A 21244-nucleotide genomic window follows, 5' to 3' on the forward strand; every position below is an offset into this window, starting at 1 on the left:
CAAAATGGCCTTGTTCCCTGCAGTACAGACAAAGACCCTTTGACCGCCTCCGTTTTTTCTCATCAGAAGTTAACCGAATAACCCCAAGCTGCATGGGTTCAGATTGATCCTCCAAAACATCAGGACTGGAAGGACAGGCAGGAAGCACTCCAAACTCCCTTTTATATTTCTGCTCCCAGAACAGACAATCAACCCAAATGGCAATTTCATAAGAGCATCCAAAGACTCAGCAGGTGACCTGCACTAGGCAGTCTTTAATCTGCTCAGAAAGGCCAATACGGGATGGACTCTGAAGAGCCGCATCATTCCATTCGGAATCTACTGCTGATCCTCTGAATTCCATGCAATACGACTCTGCAGTTCCACGGCCCTGTCTAAGGGAGCAAAAATGAGCCAAGGCCGCTCGATCTGGATCATCATATAAAAAACGCATGTCTGAAAAGAAAGAATCAGTTCTCACAAAAATTAAGAATTTGTTCTGTCTCCAGAAAACTGATCTGGTAAATTAACCTGCGGCTCTTTACTCCCATGAGAGGTGAACCCCTGTCTAACTGTCTGTTCCTGAGAGGCTACTTTAACGAAGAGCTCTTGAAGTTTCTGTGTAAGTCCCAGAATTTGATTAGCCAAAATCTGAGCCAGATTCTTGTAGAAGGATCCATATCGACTCCAAAAATTATTCCAGTTAAGGCCTCCACTAGTACTTCTGGCTGGTCATAATTTTTACGACAGGGACAGATCTTCCATGAGGAAGCTAAAGCTGTGGTAATCTTCTGGGCAGAGACCCTTGTATACCCAAGGCTTAAGACTCATAGAACTCAGCAGAAGATCTTCTTGCCTATAATAGCTGCTGTTCCCTTAAGGCTAGACGCGCCTACCGGTACTGGGATTCCACCAAGACTTACGCTACTGAAGATAGTACAAGCTTAAACCAGAGTGACCAGAATCAATGCCGGTAAGGAGAAAGACTAAAGAGAAGATAAGAAAGCAGAGACAAGATAAAATAGGATGAAGAGAAGAGACAATAACAATGAGGACAAGAATATAAACTGAGCACAGTATGAGGAAACGTGTGTGCCTAGAATATGAACCAGGCAGGAAATATGGGTTTAAGAGAAATGAGAAGATAATGAAAAAAAGTGGAGAGAACCACACACTCAAACTAGCAGGAGAAGTACAGATAATAAACTACTGCTTAATGAGGATTCCAAACAAATGCTAGTATGGGTATAAATAATTAACAAGGGTGCCAGCACACAGATGCAGTAAGCAATACGTAGCAAACAGGTATTTAATAAGATAATTACAAAGACAAACAGTAAATGAAAAGGAAACAGATATAAACTGCACACAGAGTACTGCGGAGCTGGATAGAACAAGAACCAGATTTAAGTGAAACAAACAGGAACTCTTGTACAGAGAGACAAGGGCTCCTGCTGCGACCAGGCACTATGACCAGCAAGGAATGAGAGACAGACACAGAATAAGCCGGTAGATTGAGCCAATCCCACACAGAGCACAGCCAAGCCTCCCTTAATTGAATATTCTGTGCAGCTGTCCTGCTGCATGTTCCACAGGTCTCCTGTCTCCCTAGCAACCCTAAGTGCTGCACTGGCTAGTGTCCCGTGTTGGCAAGTAGCCGACGGCTGGGGAGTGAAAGTTTGCAAGAGTCTGGTCGCTTAGTGATGACCGGATGCTGCTAAAGTCACAGGCCGCAGCGGCTTATGACAGTACCCCACTTGAGGAGGGGTCAAAGAACCTTTAGATCCCGACTTCCAAGGCCTTCTTCAATCTAAGAACATGCAAATTCTTGTCCAACACCCAGGATCTCTCCTCTGGTCCATACCCCTTCCAATGGACCAAAAACTTCATGCGTAAGTCATGGGCCGCAGCTGCTCATGACACCACCCTCCAGTGTGTACCTGGAATGAGTTTTCAGCACAGCTGGGAACCTTGTGAGTGATCAGCAGAGGAGGTTACTTCTCCAAAATGTGGAAAAGATGATATTCACAAAAATGAACTACAAATTCCACGAGGACGATCTTTCCCGCTAATTATGTCAAAGTGCAGAGACTTCTGTAATTGTGGGGTTTGAGCTAATATTATGTGATGATGATTTTAACACTGACGAGGGTGAGGATAAGGATGATAATGACAATACCTTCCCACTGTAGAGAAGAGATCATTAACAAAACAACACTGTTAGCTGCCTTAAGCCAATTGTAGCTTGTTTTATTGGGCCCAAACAAACCAAGCACTTCTGCCAAAAAAAGTGCCAGTCCCTGTCGCTAAAGTGCTTGGCTTGTTAACCTGTACATATCCTTTTTAATATACAACCTAAAGGTGGGTGGGAGGGCCCAAGGACAATTCCATCTTGCACCACTTTTCTTTTTTGCCACTCAGTGGTGTAAATTAATCTAGTCGCCCCAAGACAAGTTGGAGTTTGCTGCTCGCCCCCTTGAAAAAAGAGGGAAAACAAATATGGTGTGCATGTGTGTGTGTGTGTGTGTGTGTGTGTGTGTGTGTGTGTGTGTATAGGGGACCAGAGCCCACAATGAATTGGCTGAGCTCCAGCTACAGTCTGATTCAACCATCTGCAGCATGCAGAATCAGCATTCATGGGCATGACCCATCTAGATGTCCAGCAGCATCGTTGGGTGCACCGTAGCTTGCTGCAGCGCAGGCTGATTAGTACCAGGCAGGAGCCATCCTGTCGCCTATTGCAGGTATTAGCCGAATAACTCTGCAGCACCAATGGGTGGGCCGCAGAGCTCTATTGGAAGAGCAGCGGTTACCCTTGGATCCTGCTGTGTATCCACAAAGTTGCTGCTGTACATGCAGGGGCCCCTTGGGGGCTTGGAGCCTAGAGGCAGGCGCATCTCAATTGCATCTGGGAGTTACGTTCCTGCTACCACTGTTGCGTGAAAATGTTTCATAGATGTATTATAAACTGACATGTGTTTGTGCCTCTGCCCTGTCACTTAGTAACCAGCCAGCGCACTGCAACCCTTGGCCAATTTTTAAGAAAACAATATTCTGAGCTGTGAGGTGGTAAAAATTGACTGGAAATTACTATAAATTAATGTTATTGACATTAGTAATACTGTAGGAACAAAGGTGGTCATTCCGAGTTGTTCGCTCGTTGCCGATTTTCACTATGCTGCGATTTGTTGCTAAATGCGCATGGTCTGAAGTTATTTTACACAAAACTTAGTAGATTTGCTGTTGATCCTGCGGCGCTTTTCAGTCGCACTGCTGATCGGTGAGTGATTGACAGGAAAGGGGCGTTTCTGGGTGGTAACTGAGCGTTTTCCGGGAGTGTGCTAAAAAACGCAGGCGTGTCAGGGAAAAACGCGGGAGTGTCTAGAGAAACGGGGGAGTGGCTGGCCGAACGCAGGGCGTGTTTGTGACGTCAAACCAGGAACTAAACTGACCGAGCTGATCGCAATCTAGGAGTAGGTCTGGAGCTACTCAGAAACTGCAAAGAATTATTTAGTAGCAATTCTGCTAATCTTTCGTTCACAATTCTGCTAAGCTAAGATACACTCCCAAAGGGCGGCGGCCTAGCGTGTGCAATGCTGCTAAAAGCAGCTAGCGAGCGAACAACTCGGAATGAGGGCCGAAAACAGGCACACATCACATGATCTTAGCTATTTTAGCGTTTAAAAAAAATACAGATCCAAAACCTAAACATGAGGGTGCCCCAAAAAAAGAACACTAAGGCTGAAGAACAAACTGTGTGTTCACAAATCCCTGGGGAGAGCCTAGCGGTTCACACATTAGCTACAGTTTGTGTAAGTCTGACATTTCTTACACTGTACTAGTAGAGAAGCCTTCTTCCACTATTTCTGCACCCTCTGCACATTTGGGGGTGAGCATTACAAGTAAAGATTATGATATAATAGAAATTGAGGAAGCTAGCGTGGAAGTGCAACAGGATGAGGATGATACTTACGTACTATTTGACGTTAATGAGGATATTGATGATGAAGATGTTGATGATGTTGTTTGTTTAAGTCAGCCACTAGTAGCAGCAGTTCTTGCCTGTGATAAAAAAGAAAGGCATTGTGATGCCTGGTCATAAATCCAAAAAACCACCTCTTGTGTGTGGGATTATTTTTTACCCAAATATGGGCAACATTTGTGAAGGCATCTGCTCTATTTGTGAGGCCAAATTCAGTAGAGGTAGTGCTGTTTTCCACCTAGGCACCTCCTCCATGTTATGTCAGTTGCGGCAAGTTCATAAAATGTATTTTACTAAAATGATTATGGTTTGGGTATAATGGGATCTGGTCTGAAGATCGACAGTGTCTAGGTCGACAATGTTTAGGTTGAACACTATAGGTCGACAGTCACTAGGTCGACAGGGTCAGAAAGTCGAAATATTCTAGGTCGACATGTCAAAATGTCGACATGAGTTTTTTTTAAAAAAACTTTTGTTTTACTTTTTCATACTTAACTATCCACGTGGACTACGATTGGAACGGTAATCTGTACCGAGCGAAGCGGTAGCGGAGTGAGGCACCTTGCCCAAAGGTGCACTAATTGGGGTTCCCGGTCACTCTACGAAGACAATGACACAAAAAAAACTCATGTCGACCTTTTGACCCGTCGACCTAGAACATGTCGACCTTCTGACCCTGTCGACCTAGTGACTGTCGATCTATAGTGGTCAACCTAAATATTGTCGACCTAGACACTGTCGATCTAATGATCCACACCCGGGTATAATATGCCGGCGGTCAGAATGCCGGCAGTCAGAATACCGACCGCAGCATCCTGATGATTAGAATTCTGACAGGGGAAGGTAAGTATACTTTCCTTCCCCCCGACTCTCTAACCCTACCTTTCTGTAGCCTATGCAGAACCCCCACAGCCTAATCCTAACCCTGCCCTGTGGCGCCTAAACCTAACCTCCCCTTCCCACAGCCTAAACCTAACCATCCCTCCCAGCAACCTGACCATAACACTCCCTGGGGGGTGCTTAAACCTAACCCACTTCCTCGCAGCCTAAACTTTACAACCCTCCCCGCAGCCTAAACCTACCCCCCCAACAAATGTCCAGCACGGCGGTGTCTGCTTGTTCAGGATCCTGGCTGTCGGTATTCTGGAGACCCTATTCGGGATAACAGTGTTGGCGTTCTGACTGCAGGAATCCTATGATAATAATTTGTAAAATAATAACAAGCTGTGCAGTATCCGCCACCAGCAGTTTGGACCAGCCCATGCAATCGCCACTTCCAACACGCTCATCATAAACCTCCTGTTAGGGTCTCCTGCCCTGTGCTGCCACGTCGTCATGGCAACCGGGAGACAAGTGCTAGCGGAGTAACCTGAGCGCAGCTGATACTCCGGTTCGGGTCTTTTGCTGTGCAGTGGTTACAGGCATGGGATCCGGTGCTGGTTTTTGTGCTCACAGTCTGTGATGTCTGAGGGGGGCGTGGACAGCACCTGCTTTATAAGGCCTCTTCTCAGGGTAAGCAGATGCTGCTGAATCTTTGTTGGTTAGTCAGTTCCTGAAAGTTAGCCAGTACTGTGTAGCTTTGTATTTTGTTGTTGCTTACTGCAAATAGGCCTGGGCATTTGGTACTACACTCTGCCAATCCAGACCTAGCAGTAAGACTGGAGTCAGTCGTTTAGCCTGCTGAGGTTCTGTTGCTATTCTGTGAACCCAGCAGGTTTGTGGCTGTACTTTCAGACCTGCCTGCATAATCCTCTCTCACTGTGCAGGGCGTCCATGTGTCAGTTTAGTGGCAGTAAGCTGAACCTGGGCCCTGCAAGTGAGAATTAGGATTGTGGAGACTCTCCTTGTGTCTATTATTCCATCTCTGACCAAGGAGTTTACTGCCACACCCGTTGGTAACCCTTTAGGGTTTTGCTGTTGCCCTTAGCAACAGCATTTCGGGTTCTCTACGTATTAAAACACAACATCTTGCTTTTTCCATCTGAGCATTTCTAATACTAGGGAGACACCCAGTTTCTTAGCCTCTGGGCTTCTCTGTTCACTCTGTGTTGGTTTTGTTACCCTATCACCTTCTGTGTACGTTATGTCATATTTCCCAGTCTGTCTGTGAGTTCATTTGTTTTGCATCCCTCTCTGTTCAGACACCAGTACATTCCTGCAGGCACTGGTGTGTATAACAGTTCAAACACCAGTACATTCCTGCAGGCACTGGTGTGCATAACATATTCAGCAGCCCAATACTCCTGTTGAAATTTTGTGGGAATATGGAGCATACCCCTCAAAATACGTTGCAACAGGTGGTCGATCAGGTGCAGGTCCTGACTCGTCAATTTAATGATTTGTCCATTAAAATGCACACCTCCCAGGCCGCTGGCGGAGCTCCCGCAGCAGCAGCACCTTCAGGGGTTAAGGAGCCAAAAGTAAATCTTCCGGATCGTTTTTCTGGAGATCGCTCGCAGTTCTTTTGTTTCAAGGAGAGCTGCAAATTATATTTCCAGCTTAGGCCTCAGTCTTCTGGGTCAGAGATTCAGCGGGTGGGCATAGTGATTTCCTTGCTACAAGGAGACCCACAGGTCTGGGCATATGGGTTGCAGCCTGACTGTCCGTCGCTTAAAAGTGTTGATGCTTTTTTTACGGCACTGGGCATGTTGTATGATGACCCTGACAAGACGGCCTCAGCCGAGGCTCAGATTTCGATCCTTAAGCAAGGGCGATGGCCAGTTGAGGTTTACTGTACGGAGTTTCGGAGGTTGGCACATGATACCCAGTGGAATGACCCAGCCCTGAGACACCAGTACCGAAGAGGTCTTTCTAACCAGATAAAAGACCAACTGGTACAATATCCCTTGCCTGATAGCTTGGATCAGCTCATGCAGTTATCCATCCGGGTGGATAGACGGCTGAGAGAGCGTAGGCTTGAAAGGGAGACCGAGGTTTCCTTCTTTCCCAAGGGAACCTCAGACTCTGAGGAATTTTCCGAGGAACCTATGCAGATTGGGGCTACCCGCCTCTCCTCGCGTGAGAAGACGCGGAGGAGACAGCAGGGGTTGTGTTTGTACTGTGAGAATAAGGGTCATGTGGTAGTATCATGCCCAGAAAAGCCGGAAAACTTCAGGGCCTGAGGGTGATGGGAAATATCCTGTCAGGCCAGAAGTCAGAATTTCCCAAGAAGACTTTTATCATTCCGGTGACCTTGAAGATCCTCGGTCAAACTGTCAAGACTGAGGCCTTTGTGGACAGTGGGGCCGACGGGGTTTTTATGGACCGCCAATTCGCCCTGAAACACTCTGTTTCCTTAGTACCCTTGGCGTCGGAAATTGAGATTTGTGGGTTAAACGGGGAACCATTATCCCAGGGTAAAATTACCTCTTGCACTAGCCAGATTTCTTTGTTTATTGGAGCCACACACTCTGAAAAATTGTCCTTTTATGTGACTGTCTGTACTTTTGCCCCATTGGTGTTGGGGTTACCCTGGTTAAGGGCCCACAATCCTCAATTTGACTGGGTCTCTGGGGAGATTCTTAGTTGGGGTACTGATTGTTTCAGGAGTTGCTTGAGCCTTCCAGTCAGGCTCTCGCAGCTAAGTTTGCCAGGATTGCCAGGGTGTTATGCAGATTTTGCGGACGTGTTCTCCAAAAAAGTTGCAGAGGTACTACCTCCCCATCGCCCCTATGACTGTGCCATTGGTTTGTTGCCGAATGCTAAGCTTCCCAAGAGCAGGTTGTACTCCCTGTCACGTCCTGAGACTCAGGCTATGGCAGAGTACATTAAGGAGAACTTGGCTAAAGGATTTATCAGACCTTCACAGTCTCCAGTTGGGTCGGGGTTCTTCTTCGTGGGTAAAAAGGACGGTTCATTGCGACCATGCATCGACTTCAGGGAATTGAACCGTATCACGATTAAAAACTCATACCCACTGCCTCTCATTTCGGTCTTGTTTGACCAGCTTCGTACTGCCACCATTTTTTCTAAGATTGACCTACGCGGTGCGTACAATCTAATCCGAATAAGAGAGGGGGATGAATGGAAGACTGCCTTTAATACCCACTCAGGGCATTATGAATATTTGGTGATGCCTTTTGGGCTCTGTAATGCCCCGGCAGTCTTCCAGGATTTCATGAACGATGTGCTCAGGGAATATTTGGATAGATTCTTAGTTGTATACTTAGATGACATCCTAATCTTCTCCCATTCCCTGGAGGAACATCGGAAGCATGTACGCTTAGTCCTCCAGAAACTCAGAGACTACCGGCTTGGGGCGAAGCTGGAGAAGTGCGAATTTGAAGTTCAGCAAATCGCATTTCTAGGATATATTATCTCCCCAGAAGGTTTCCAAATGGAGGGTTCCAAGGTACAGGCAGTCCTGGATTGGGTGCAGCCCACTAGTTTGAAGGCGCTTCAGCGTTTCCTGGGCTTTGCAAATTTTTATAGACGATTTATCGCTGGATTTTCGTCTATAGTGGCGCCCTTGGTGGCACTCACTAAGAAAGGGGCGGATGTTGCTCACTGGTCTCGTGAGGCCAAAGCGGCTTTTGCCCGTCTCAAAAGGGCATTTGTCTCGGCCAAGGTGCTGCGACACCCAGATCCAGAGCGTCCTTTTGTGGTGGAGGTGGATGCCTCTGAGATGGGTATTGGGGCAGTGCTCTCTCAGATGGGAGTGTCTGATAATCGCCTTCATCCCTGTGCTTACTTTTCCCGTAAATTTTCGCCTGCCGAGATGAATTATGACGTGGGTAACCGGGAATTGTTGGCTATTAAGGATGCACTCGAGGAGTGGAGACACTGGCTTGAGGGGGCTAAGTTTGTGGTCTCAATTCTCACCGACCATAAGAATTTGGCATATTTAGAGTCAGCGAAGCGTCTCAATGCCAGGCAGGCACGATGGGCTTTGTTTTTTGCTCGCTTTAATTTTTTGATAACATATCGTCCTGGGTCAAAAAACATCAAGGCTGATGCGCTCTCGCGGAGTTTTGCTCCAATCCAGGAGACCACCGAGGAGCCGTTGCCCATTGTGTCCCCATCATGTATTAAAGTGGGCATTACCCAGGACCTCTTGTCATTAGTCCTTAGAGCACAGGAGCAGGCTCCTCCAGACCTTCCGGTAGGTCTTTTGTTTGTGCCTCCTAGGTTAAGACAGCGAGTGTTCCTGGAATTCCATGCCAAGAAGTCGGCAGGTCACCCGGGTATTGCCAGAACTCGGGAGTTGCTATCTAGGGCGGTGTGGTGGCCCTCGGTGGCTAAGGATGTGGATCAGTGGGTTCGGGCATGTGACATCTGTGCCCGAAATAAGACTCCTAGAGGGGTTCCTGTTGGCCCATTACATCCACTCTCTATTCCATCTAAGCCATGGACCCACATTTCAATGGATTTTGTTGTGGACTTGCCCAAATCCTCTGGGATGACAGCCATCTGGGTTGTCGTTGACAGGTTTTCGAAGATGGCGCACTTCGTTCCACTGGTTGGGCTGCCATCGGCCAGACGCCTGTCTGAATTATTTATGCTGCATGTTGTGCGCCTCCACGGGTTGCCACTTGATGTGGTCTCTGACCGCGGATCCCAGTTTGTGGCCAAATTCTGGAGGGCATTTTGTTCCGATCTCCAGATTTCTGTCAGCTTGTCGTCAGGCTACCATCCGCAGTCTAATGGGCAGACTGAAAGGGTGAACCAGACCTTGGAGCAGTTCCTCAGGTGTTATGTCTCCAAGTGTCAGACTGACTGGGTTGCTCATCTGTCAATGGCGGAGTTTGCCTATAACAACGCGGCTCACTCTGCTACAGGGATCTCTCCCTTCCTTTGTGTGTATGGGCATCATCCTAAGGCCAATTCTTTTGACCCCCTGGACTCCACGCCTGGTGGTTCCTCTGTCGTTTCGGTCCTTAGAGGTATTTGGAGGAAAGTGAAGAAAGCCCTTGTGTCTGTGTCATTAGTGACCAAAAGGGTTTTTGATAAGCGGAAAAGACCCTGCAGCTTCAAATTAGGAGACTTCGTCTGGTTGTCTACCAAGAATTTGAAGTTGAAACAGCCATCTCATAAGTTAGGCCCCCGGTTCATCGGCCCTTATAAGATCACCAGGGTTCTCAATCCGGTGGCATTTCAGTTAGATCTGCCCCGTTCTTTGGGTATCAATAAAACATTTCATTGTTCCCTTTTAAAACGGGCGATTAGTAATCCTTCTTCCAGAGGAAGACCTTCCCCTCTTCTGATACGTGGCCAGAGGGAGTTTGTTGTTGAAAGGATTCTTGACTCCAAGATGGTTCGGGGTCGGCTGTCATTTTTGGTGCACTGGAAGGGGTATGGCCCGGAGGAGCGGTCGTGGGTGCGCAGTTGTGATCTTCATGCCCCCAGACTGATACGCTCTTTCTTCTCGCAGTTCCCCGATAAACCCGGTGGTAGGGGTTCTTTGACCCCTCGTCAGAGGGGGGGTACTGTTAGGGTCTCCTGCCCTGTGCTGCCACGTCGTCATGGCAACCGGGAGACAAGTGCTAGCGGAGTAACCTGAGCGCAGCTGATACTCCGGTTCGGGTCTTTTGCTGTGCAGTGGTTACAGGCATGGGATCCGGTGCTGGTTTTTGTGCTCACAGTCTGTGAGGTCTGAGGGGGGCGTGGACAGCACCTGCTTTATAAGGCCTCTTCTCAGGGTAAGCAGATGCTGCTGAATCTTTGTTGGTTAGTCAGTTCCTGAAAGTTAGCCAGTACTGTGTAGCTTTGTATTTTGTTGTTGCTTACTGCAAATAGGCCTGGGCATTTGGTACTACACTCTGCCAATCCAGACCTAGCAGTAAGACTGGAGTCAGTCGTTTAGCCTGCTGAGGTTCTGTTGCTATTCTGTGAACCCAGCAGGTTTGTGGCTGTACTTTCAGACCTGCCTGCATAATCCTCTCTCACTGTGCAGGGCGTCCATGTGTCAGTTTAGTGGCAGTAAGCTGAACCTGGGCCCTGCAAGTGAGAATTAGGATTGTGGAGACTCTCCTTGTGTCTATTATTCCATCTCTGACCAAGGAGTTTACTGCCACACCCGTTGGTAACCCTTTAGGGTTTTGCTGTTGCCCTTAGCAACAGCATTTCGGGTTCTCTACGTATTAAAACACAACATCTTGCTTTTTCCATCTGAGCATTTCTAATACTAGGGAGACACCCAGTTTCTTAGCCTCTGGGCTTCTCTGTTCACTCTGTGTTGGTTTTGTTACCCTATCACCTTCTGTGTACGTTATGTCATATTTCCCAGTCTGTCTGTGAGTTCATTTGTTTTGCATCCCTCTCTGTTCAGACACCAGTACATTCCTGCAGGCACTGGTGTGTATAACAGTTCAAACACCAGTACATTCCTGCAGGCACTGGTGTGCATAACACCTCCTCATTAATGATCAGGGGTAGTCCTTCCATAAGATTGATTTGGGGGGTGGGAGCCGCGAACAAACAACCTGTCTCTGGAATGCTTGGTTTGTTAAAATGTACATGTGCTTTTTATTAATATACAATTTAAGGGTGAGCCCAAGAATAATTGCATCTTGCACAAATTTTCATTTTCTTAATGAGCTGTATTTAGGGGGGGTCATTGGGGGATGGTCTTTTTGCATAAACATTTTTATTGGTTATTGCTCTAATACATCCCTAACTTGCAACACATTTGTAAAGAGAAACTGCCGTGTGTTTGTGCCGCTTCTCTGTTGCTTAGTTTAGCCTGCCAGACTTTGGCCAATATTGGTGAATATTGTCAGCTGTGAGATAGTCAAAATTGGCAGGAAATGACTGGAAATTACCGTATTTTTCGGACCATAAGACGCATTTTTTCTCCACAAAAATGTGGGGGGGAAAGTATGTGCGTCTTATGGAGCGAATAAGAGCCAATGCAGATGAAGTTTGCGGGTAGCGGCTGGTCCTGGATGCTGCTGCTGCTGCAACGTCATCAGAGCGCGCCGCATCTCAGAGCCCAACAGCAGAGCCGGCATCATGTGACTCCCCCCGCTCCCCCACACCTCCTCTCTCCTCAGGAGTTTCCCTGCAGGCAGCGTTAGCCGAGAGCCTGGACGCGGGGAACCGGCGGATCCTGGATGCTGCTGCTGCGCCGTCATCAGCAGAGCGCGCCGCATCTCAGAGCCGGCATCATGTGACTCCCCCCGCTCCCCCACACCTCCTCCCTCCTCAGGAGTGCACCGCGGGCAGCGTTAGCTGAGAGCCTGGACGCGGGGAACCACTGGTACTGTCTACAATATGAGTGTGTGTGTGTGTGTGTGTGTGTCTATGTGTATGCTGGCTCTGATGTGTGTGTGTGTGTGTGTGTGTGTGTGTGTGTGTGTGTGTGTGTGTGTGTGTGTGTGTGTGTGCTGGCTCTTTTTTTCCCAGTTTTCCTACTCTAAAAACTAGGTGCGTCTTATGGTCAGGCGCGTCCTATGGTCCGGAAAATACGGTAATGTTATTGTGTTTACTAATACTGTAGGAACAAAAAAAAGGCCCAAAATACATGATTGTAGCTGTTTTTAGCATTAAAAAAAATACAGATAAAAAAAAACCTAAATACATTTGGGTGGTTTTGCAAAACCAGAACCGAAACCAAAACACACAAATGACTATGGGGTATATTCAATTGAAGTCGAAAGCTGCCGTCTGTCGAAAAGACGGCAGTTTTCGACTTTTTAAGGTTGAATCGTGATTCAACCTAGTATTCAATCAAATTTTTCGACAAGTCGAGGAATTCGATTGTCGAACAGCACGTGGATCGCCGGAATAGCTGCAGATCCACGTGCTTGTGTCGAAAATGGGGCGGTTTTGGCCCCCTTTTCCACTATCTCACTTCGACTTTAAAAAAAGTTGAAGTGAGATGGGGAGAGCAGCGCCGGAGACTGGAGAGCCGAGCGGGGACGGGCAGTGATGGGGTGAGCCGAGGCGGGGATCAGGTGAGCAGCGGTGGAGGATGTCACAGCCACCGCTCACAGCAGTGTCCACCCGGCTCCAACAAGTGAGAGCTCACTTGCTGGAGCTGGGTGGACGCTGCCGTGAGCGGTGGCTGTGATCCGGGGACAGGAGAGGCAGATGGACTGGGGGGGTGGAGACGGGGAGAGTCGCGGGCAGATATATATAGCCACTGCTGTAGCACTGCTCTCCCCCCCTCCCCCCTCAGTCAAGTCAAATTGAGATGTTATTTGAATAGCTCAGGTCGGATCCATTCCGACAAATGAATGTTCGGAATGGATCCGACTTCGATTGAATATACCCCTAAAGATCCAAAACACGTGGGTCGGTGCACATCTCTTGCTGCTATGTGCACATCTGCAGAGAGGGGATGGATTGAACAGAATTAATAGATATGAAGATATGAATTACCTCCAGAGCAATATACTGTACTGTTGATTCCATAAATACATTTACTGTCGTTCTCTACATCTGTCTGTGCAGGGACATGACCTCCCTTGTGGCCTGGCTGTGTCTCCCCACTGTGTGTATAAATACATGGGGGGTAAATGTCACACAGAGCTCCATCTGCAGAGACGCCGGCGTGTGAGGTACAGTACGCACTCACTGATAGTGTACTGGCTGTGTTACGCTTTACACGTCACAATCACACCCGTTATATGTCACTGTGCTCTATGATGATAGAGTTGTACCTTCAGACCTGTCTATTGTATTCCCTCTCACAGAAACAATATACATAGCTCACTGTCACTATAATGTCACAGACTGGGCACTGACCCAGGTGATATTATATATACAGGATACAGGGCACCTGTACTGTGCCCCTACAGCAGCTATAGTCACCGGCTCCAGCATCAGTCTGTGTAATTATATTATTACTCTGCAGTAGTTACTGGTGACATGTCTGTATGTACATAGATCACTGTCACTATGATGTCACAGACTGGGCACTGACCCAGGTGATATTATATATACAGGAGACAGGGCATCTGTACTGTGCCCCTACATCAGCTCCAGTCACCGGCTCCAGCATCAGTCTGTGTAATTATATTATTACTCTGCAGTAGTTACTGGTGACATGTCTGTATGTACATAGATCACTGTCACTATGATGTCACAGACTGGGCACTGACCCAGGTGATATTATATATACAGGAGACAGGGCACCTGTACTGTGCCCCTACATCAGCTCCAGTCACCGGCTCCAGCATCAGTCTGTGTAATTATATTATTACTCTGCAGCAGTTACTGATGACATGTATGTACATAGCTCACTGTCACTATAATGTCACAGACTGGGTACTGACCCAGGTGATATTATATATACAGGAGACAGGACATCTGTACTGTGCCCCTACAGAGCTATAGTCACCGGCTCCAGCATCAGTCTGTGTAATTATATTATTACTCTGCAGTAGTTACTGGTGACATGTCTGTATGTACATAGATCACTGTCACTATGATGTCACAGACTGGGTACTGACCCAGGTGATATTATATATACAGGAGACAGGGCATCTGTACTGTGCCCCTACAGAGCTATAGTCACCGGCTCCAGCATCAGTCTGTGTAATTATATTATTACTCTGCAGTAGTTACTGGTGACATGTCTGTATGTAGTACATAGATCACTGTCACTATGATGTCACAGACTGGGCACTGACCCAGGTGATATTATATATACAGGAGACAGGGCGTATGTACTGTGCCCCTACAGAGCTATAGTCACCGGCTCCAGCATCAGTCTGTGTAATTATATTATTACTCTGCAGCAGTTACTGGTGACATGTCTGTATGTACATAGATCACTGTCACTATGATGTCACAGACTGGGTACTGACCCAGGTGATATTATATATACAGGAGACAGGGCATCTGTACTGTGCCCCTATAGCAGCTATAGTCACCGGCTCCAGCATCAGTCTGTGTAATTATATTATTACTCTGCAGCAGTTACTGGTGACATGTCTGTATATGCATAGCTCACTGTCACTTTGGTGTCACAGAATGGGCACTGACCCAGGTGATATTATATATACAGGAGACAGGGCACCTGGTCATCTGAAGTGATCGCAGCGGCTGAGTAAGTTCTGAGCTACTCAGAAACTGCAAAAAACTTTTTCGTCCCGCTCGGCTGCACAAGCGTTCGCACACTTGCAAAGAGAAAATACACTCCCCCATAGGCGGCGACTATCTGAACGCAGCGCTGCAAAAAGTAGCTATCGAGTAATTAACTCAGAATGACCCCCAAAGTACCAACCAATCTTCCCCTAACTTTCAATTTTCAAACACAGCCTGTAACATGGCAGTGAGGGGGTCATTCCGAGTTGATCGCTCACTAGCTACATTTAGCAGCGCTGCGTTCAGAAAGTCGCCGCCTATGTGGGAGTGTATTTTCACTTTGCAAGTGTGCAAACGCATGTGCAGCCGAGCGGTACAAAAAAGTTTTCTGTAGTTTCTGAGTTGCCCAGACCTTACTCAGCCACTGCGCTCACTTCATCCTGTCCGTGTCCAGAATTGACATCAGACACCCGCCCTGCAAACGCTTGAACACGCCTGCGTTCTTCAAAACACACCCAGAAAACGGTCAATTGCCACCCACAAACGCCCTCTTCCTGTCAATCTCCTTGCGATCGGCTGTGTGAATGGATTCTTCGTTAAATCCATCGCTCAGCAATGATCCACTTTGTACCCGTACGACATGCCTGCGCATTGCGGTGCATACACATGCGCAGTTTTGCCGAATTGTGTCCTGATTGCACTGCAGCATAAAAATCTAGCATGCGATCAGGTCTGAATGACCCCCTTAGGACCTGATTGGCTGGTACTTTATTACCGTGCACTTTATCTCCATCCAAGGCCATTTACAGAACGGTCTATGAAGGTACCCTTGAAGACATTGAGTCATTGGGGGTCATTCCGAGTTGATCGTAGCTGCGCTAAATTTAGCACAGCTACGATCAGGGACTCAGACATGCGGGGGGGGGGGGGGCGCCCAGCACAGGGCTAGTCCACCCCGCATGTCAGTGCCGGCCTTCCCCCACCCCCTGCAGAAACGCAAAACCATCTCACTTTTGCATTTCAGGAGTAACTCCCGGCCAGCGCAGATCCTGCGGCTGGCCAGGGGAACATCCTTGCTGCCCGGGTCGCAGCGGCTGCGTGTGACGTCATGTAGCCACCGCGGCCTGCACCCCCCCCAATGGTCCAGCCATGCCTACATTGACTGGACCGCGCCCCCTAAATGGCGGCTTAAGCGCCGTCCAGCCCCCTCCCATCCAGCGACCTCCTCCGCCTGTCAATCAGGCAGAGGTGATCGCTACAATACAACGGCCTTCGTCGACCAGCATGCGCCAGCGCACTGCAGTGCCGGCGCATGCGCAGATCCAACCCGATCGCTGCTCTGCGATAAACTGCAGTGAGCGATTGGGTCGGAATTGCCTCCATTGACGGGAAAAGATCATAGGGACATTAGAGTACAAGTGCAGTTATCACAGGAACATGTTTGTAAGAGAGGAATTCAATTCAATGTGAAGTACCGTCGGGCATCACTACAATGCCTAGATGGGCACATAGCAGCCTGGTACGGTAGTGCCGCCTGCGCAAGTTTTCGTTTGCGCATATATGGATTACAAAGCAAAAACTTCCAATACCAGCAGCAGGTACAATGCACCGGTACATCAAGTTTAGTTGAATTCCTCCCAAAGATTAACCCTCATTAAAATATTGTTAGTGATGCCGTATGTTGTTCTGTATAAGAATTTTAAAACACGATCGTACAGATCACCAACGAGAGCTGTGGAACAGGTTTTGAGAACAAACATTTTCTTTGTCTTCTTATTATACAGGATTCTATACGCAATCTCAGGGGAACCCTAATTTCAACAAAAAAGCAAAGATGGACCAGGCGTTCAATGTCAGCACCCTCTTGGTTCTCCTGGGTCTTGTAGAGATGGAAGAGTTCCAATACATGTATTGCGCCCTTTGTATTATCATATATTTATTTATTATGCTTTTGAGTATTACTATTGTATTTGTGGTGATGGCCGAGCCAAGCCTACACGAGCCCATGTACATTCTCATATGTAAGCTGGTCCTCAATGGAATGTTCGGGAGCTCCACGTTTCTCCCAAAGTTGATAGTTGACCTGATCACCTCATCTAAGACCATCTCATATGGTGGATGTATTACTCAGACTCTGTGTGTTTCACTTTTCGCTTTTTTGGAAATGAGCACGTTTACCCTCATGGCGTATGACCGGTATCTGGCCGTCTGTCACCCATTGCATTATGTCACCTTGATGACCAACAAGAAGGTTTTAACACTCATCTTTGGATGTTGTGTCATTGCCTTCACAACTCTGCTCATAGCTATTCTCTTAACCTGGGCTCTTCCTCTGTGTGGGAATAAGATAAATAATATATTCTGTGATAATATGTCCCTCGTTACTCTGTCCTGCTCAGACTCTTCTCTCAGTAAAATCTATTCAGCTGCATTGGTCTCCATCTACCTAATTGTCACCATCTCAGTCACTGTTTTCTCCTATTTGAAGATATTTGTTGTCTGCCTGAAGATCTCCACAGAGTCACGTCAGAAAGCCGTCCACACCTTGGTGACCCATTTACTTAACTTTTCTGTCTTTTTATTAGGAGTTTTATTTGTTGTAATCAGGTACAGGCTGGGCAGTATTGACCTCCCCATTATGGTCCATGTTCTCCTGTCTGTTACTCCTGCAGTGTTCCCACCGCTCCTTAACCCCCTGATCTACGGGGTCCGGACACATGCCCTGAAGATAAAAATCATTCACCATTTGCAGATAACAAACATGGGGCTCAAATGAATTGTCTTCCCCCATATCTGTCCTAAGTGACAATCAGTGCAAAGCACCTGTATCAGGTTATAATGTCCATTGTCATATTATCTTCATTTGCTCCAATGGGCGTCACTCTGAGAGGAATCTATGGCTGGTCACCTTGTTGCAATTAATAAAATAATTCTGTATGAAATCAGTTCTATCTTACAGAAAATGTGGAGCATATGTATCAAGGCTTGGAGAGAGATAAAATGGAGAGAAAATGTACCAGCTAATCAGCCCCTAGCTGCCATTTTGCAGGCTGTGTTAGAGAAATGTTAGGAGCTGATTGGCTGGCTCCTCTGGCGTATCTATAATGGGTGCAGTGTGAGCGGTGCACGCGGGTCTCTCGAGTCCAGGGGGGCCCACGTATGTTGCACCCATTTTTTCAGTACTCACCTATCCGGAGTCCAGCGTCCACTGCGGCATCCCTGTAAAATCACCGGGAGTATGGTGCAGCGGGAATTTTCCTGGCATTTTGCGCATGCTTTCCTCCCGCTAGGAGTATATGTAGGCATCAGCTCTATCTAAACTGCGGCCCTCTGTGCTTTTAATTTCATAAGTGGATGCTAAATGGATAATACAATGACTGCATTTTAACAACTAGCCATCTGCTTGACTTTGACTGGAACTATGGTGGCCAATCCTGGTATCGGGATCGGCGGGATCCCGGGATTCCGGACTAAAATTGGCCAGGATTCAATCCCGAGATTGGAGCTTTCAATCCTGAGGATTTCGGGATTGGCCACCACTTTACTGTTTCTATGCCGAGCAGTTGCGCGTCCTCAGGAGACTCAGGCGCTGCCCGGCCGACCTTGCTCAGCTTCCGCTGCCTCTGGCTGTGCTTACTGCACAGCATGACGTGAAGTCAGAGGTCCCTCTGCGCAGCCAGCTACTCACCATCTCCTGCACTGCCCCGCATCTCACCTCCGCGAGCAAGTGGCCCACCCTCCCGTCTGTCCAGGTTAAGTTGAGTTTTGTGGATTGGGCAGGGCGGGAGGGGGGCTCATTTAATAGAATCCAATCCCGAGTATCCTGGCAATACCGGGATTGATGATTTTTCAATCCCGATTCCTGGGTTTGAAAAAATGGCCCGGGATTGGCCACCCTAACTGGAACTAATTCATTTACTAACAATAACAATACAAGCTGATCAGTACTAACAATAACAATACAAGCTGATCAGTACTAACAATAACACTACAAGCTGATCAGTACTAACAATTGGACACAAAAACTCTATTGCTCTAAATTTGTTGCAAATGTAGCCATGTATTAATAAATAATTTATATAAGTATTTAGACGTACCAACAGCATAAAATATATATATATATATATATATATATTTCATTTAAAACATAATGTAATAGGCTCATATATGGAGTAGATTGTTTTATGATAAAAGAATAGATAAATATAGTATATATGGGTAAAACATAGAAAAAAATGAATTAAAATGTGTGTAACTATATGAAATTTATGATGTATGACTATGTATGCAGGGGTTGCCATGGTAATGGATGTAAGAGATGTACGTCCCCATCCATATTTGCTAATAAAGTTTGCGGCACGAGACAGCTTAGCAGCTGTCTATAAGGATTTACAGCAGCCGTTGTCAGGGGTCCCCTCGCACCGCTTCAAGCCACTGTAGAGATAGGCCGCATGGCGGCAAAAGTGGTTCCTCGCGCTGCTCGCGAGCCGCTGTTGAAGTCACATGCAGGGCGGGAAGAACATCTTCCTCGCGCTGACCACAAGCTACGGGGGAGAGGGGGCACTGATTGGTGGTGGCTATGGAAGGGAGCCAATTAGGAACTACTGATCAGCGGAGCCCGTGTGTGTAGAAGTGATGTGCACCGGAAATTTTTCGGGTTTTGTGTTTTGGTTTTGGGTTCGGTTCCGCGGCCGTGTTTTGGATTCGGACGCGTTTTGGCAAAACCTTGCCGAAAATTTTTTGTCGGATTCGGGTGTGTTTTGGATTCGGGTGTTTTTTTCAAAAAACCCTGAAAAACAGCTTAAATCATAGAATTTGGGGGTCATTTTGATCCCATAGTATTATTAACCTCAATAACCATAATTTCCACTCATTTTCAGTCTATTCTGAACACCTCACACCTCACAATATTATTTTTAGTCCTAAAATTTGCCCCGAGGTCGCTGGATGGCTAAGCTAAGCGACCCAAGTGGCCGACACAAACACCTGGCCCATCTAGGAGTGGCACTGCAGTGTCAGGCAGGATGGCCCTTCCAAAAAATACTCCCCAAACAGCAAATGATGCAAAGAAAATAAGAGGCGCACCAAGGTGGCTGTGTGACTAAGCTAAGCGACCCAAGTGGCCGACACAAACGCCTGGCCCATCTAGGACCTGGTGGACACTGTCAGCGAACTGCTAAACTAGTCTAAAAAAAAGGCACCACAGGTATACAATGTAGATGGATGGATACTAGTATACTTTATGGATGACGAGTGACGACACAGAGGTAGGTACACAGCAGTGGCCTACCGTACTGCTATATACAGTATACTGGACCTGGTGGACACTGTCAGCAAACTGCTAAACTAGTCTAAAAAAAAGGCACCACAGGTATACAATGTAGATGGATGAATACTAGTATACTTTATGGATGACGAGTGACGACACAGAGGTAGGTACACAGCAGTGGCCTACCGTACTGCTATATACAGTATACTGGACCTGGTGGACACTGTCAGCAAACTGCTAAACTAGTCTAAAAAAAAGGCACCACAGGTATACAATGTAGATGGATGGATACTAGTATACTTTATGGATGACGAGTGATGACACAGAGGTAGGTACACAGCAGTGGCCTACCGTACTGCTATATACAGTATACTGGACCTGGTGGACACTGGCAGTGAACTGCTAAACTAGTCTAAAAAAAAGGCACCACAGGTATACAATGTAGATGGATGGATACTAGTATACTTTATGGATGACGAGTGACGACACAGAGGTAGGTACACAGCAGTGGCCTACCGTACTGCTATATACAGTATAATGGACCTGGTGGACACTGTCAGCAAACTGCTAAACTAGTCTAAAAAAAAAAGCACCACAGGTATACAATGTAGATGGATGGATACTAGTATACTTTATGGATGACGAGTGACGACACAGAGGTAGGTACACAGCAGTGGCCTACCGTACTGCTATATACAGTATACTGGACCTGGTGGACACTGTCAGCGAACTGCTAAACTAGTCTAAAAAAGGCACCACAGGTATACAATGTAGATGGATGGATACTAGTATACTTTATGGATGACGAGTGACGACACAGAGGTAGGTACACAGCAGTGGCCTACCTTACTGCTATATACAGTATACTGGATCTGGTGGACACTGTCAGCGAACTGCTAAACTAGTCTAAAAAAAAGGCACCACAGGTATACAATGTAGATGGATGGATACTAGTATACTTTATGGATGACGAGTGACGACACAGAGGTAGGTACACAGCAGTGGCCTACCGTACTGCTATATACAGTATACTGGACCTGGTG

General features: G+C 47.1%; 1 protein-coding gene across 1 annotated transcript; it reads left to right on the plus strand.

Moving 5' to 3' along the window:
• The first annotated feature begins 528 nt into the window (after positions 1-528).
• Positions 529-17708, plus strand: LOC134989498 (olfactory receptor 4B13-like). The gene is made up of 3 exons (XM_063950612.1): positions 529-601; positions 3822-4013; positions 16717-17708. Exons 1-3 carry the CDS (start codon positions 529-531, stop codon positions 17706-17708), a joined length of 1257 nt encoding a protein of 418 aa, XP_063806682.1.
• The last annotated feature ends 3536 nt before the right edge of the window (positions 17709-21244 follow it).

This window comes from Pseudophryne corroboree, chromosome 2, assembly GCF_028390025.1.
Source record: "Pseudophryne corroboree isolate aPseCor3 chromosome 2, aPseCor3.hap2, whole genome shotgun sequence".
Taxonomy (NCBI): Eukaryota; Metazoa; Chordata; class Amphibia; order Anura; family Myobatrachidae; genus Pseudophryne; species Pseudophryne corroboree.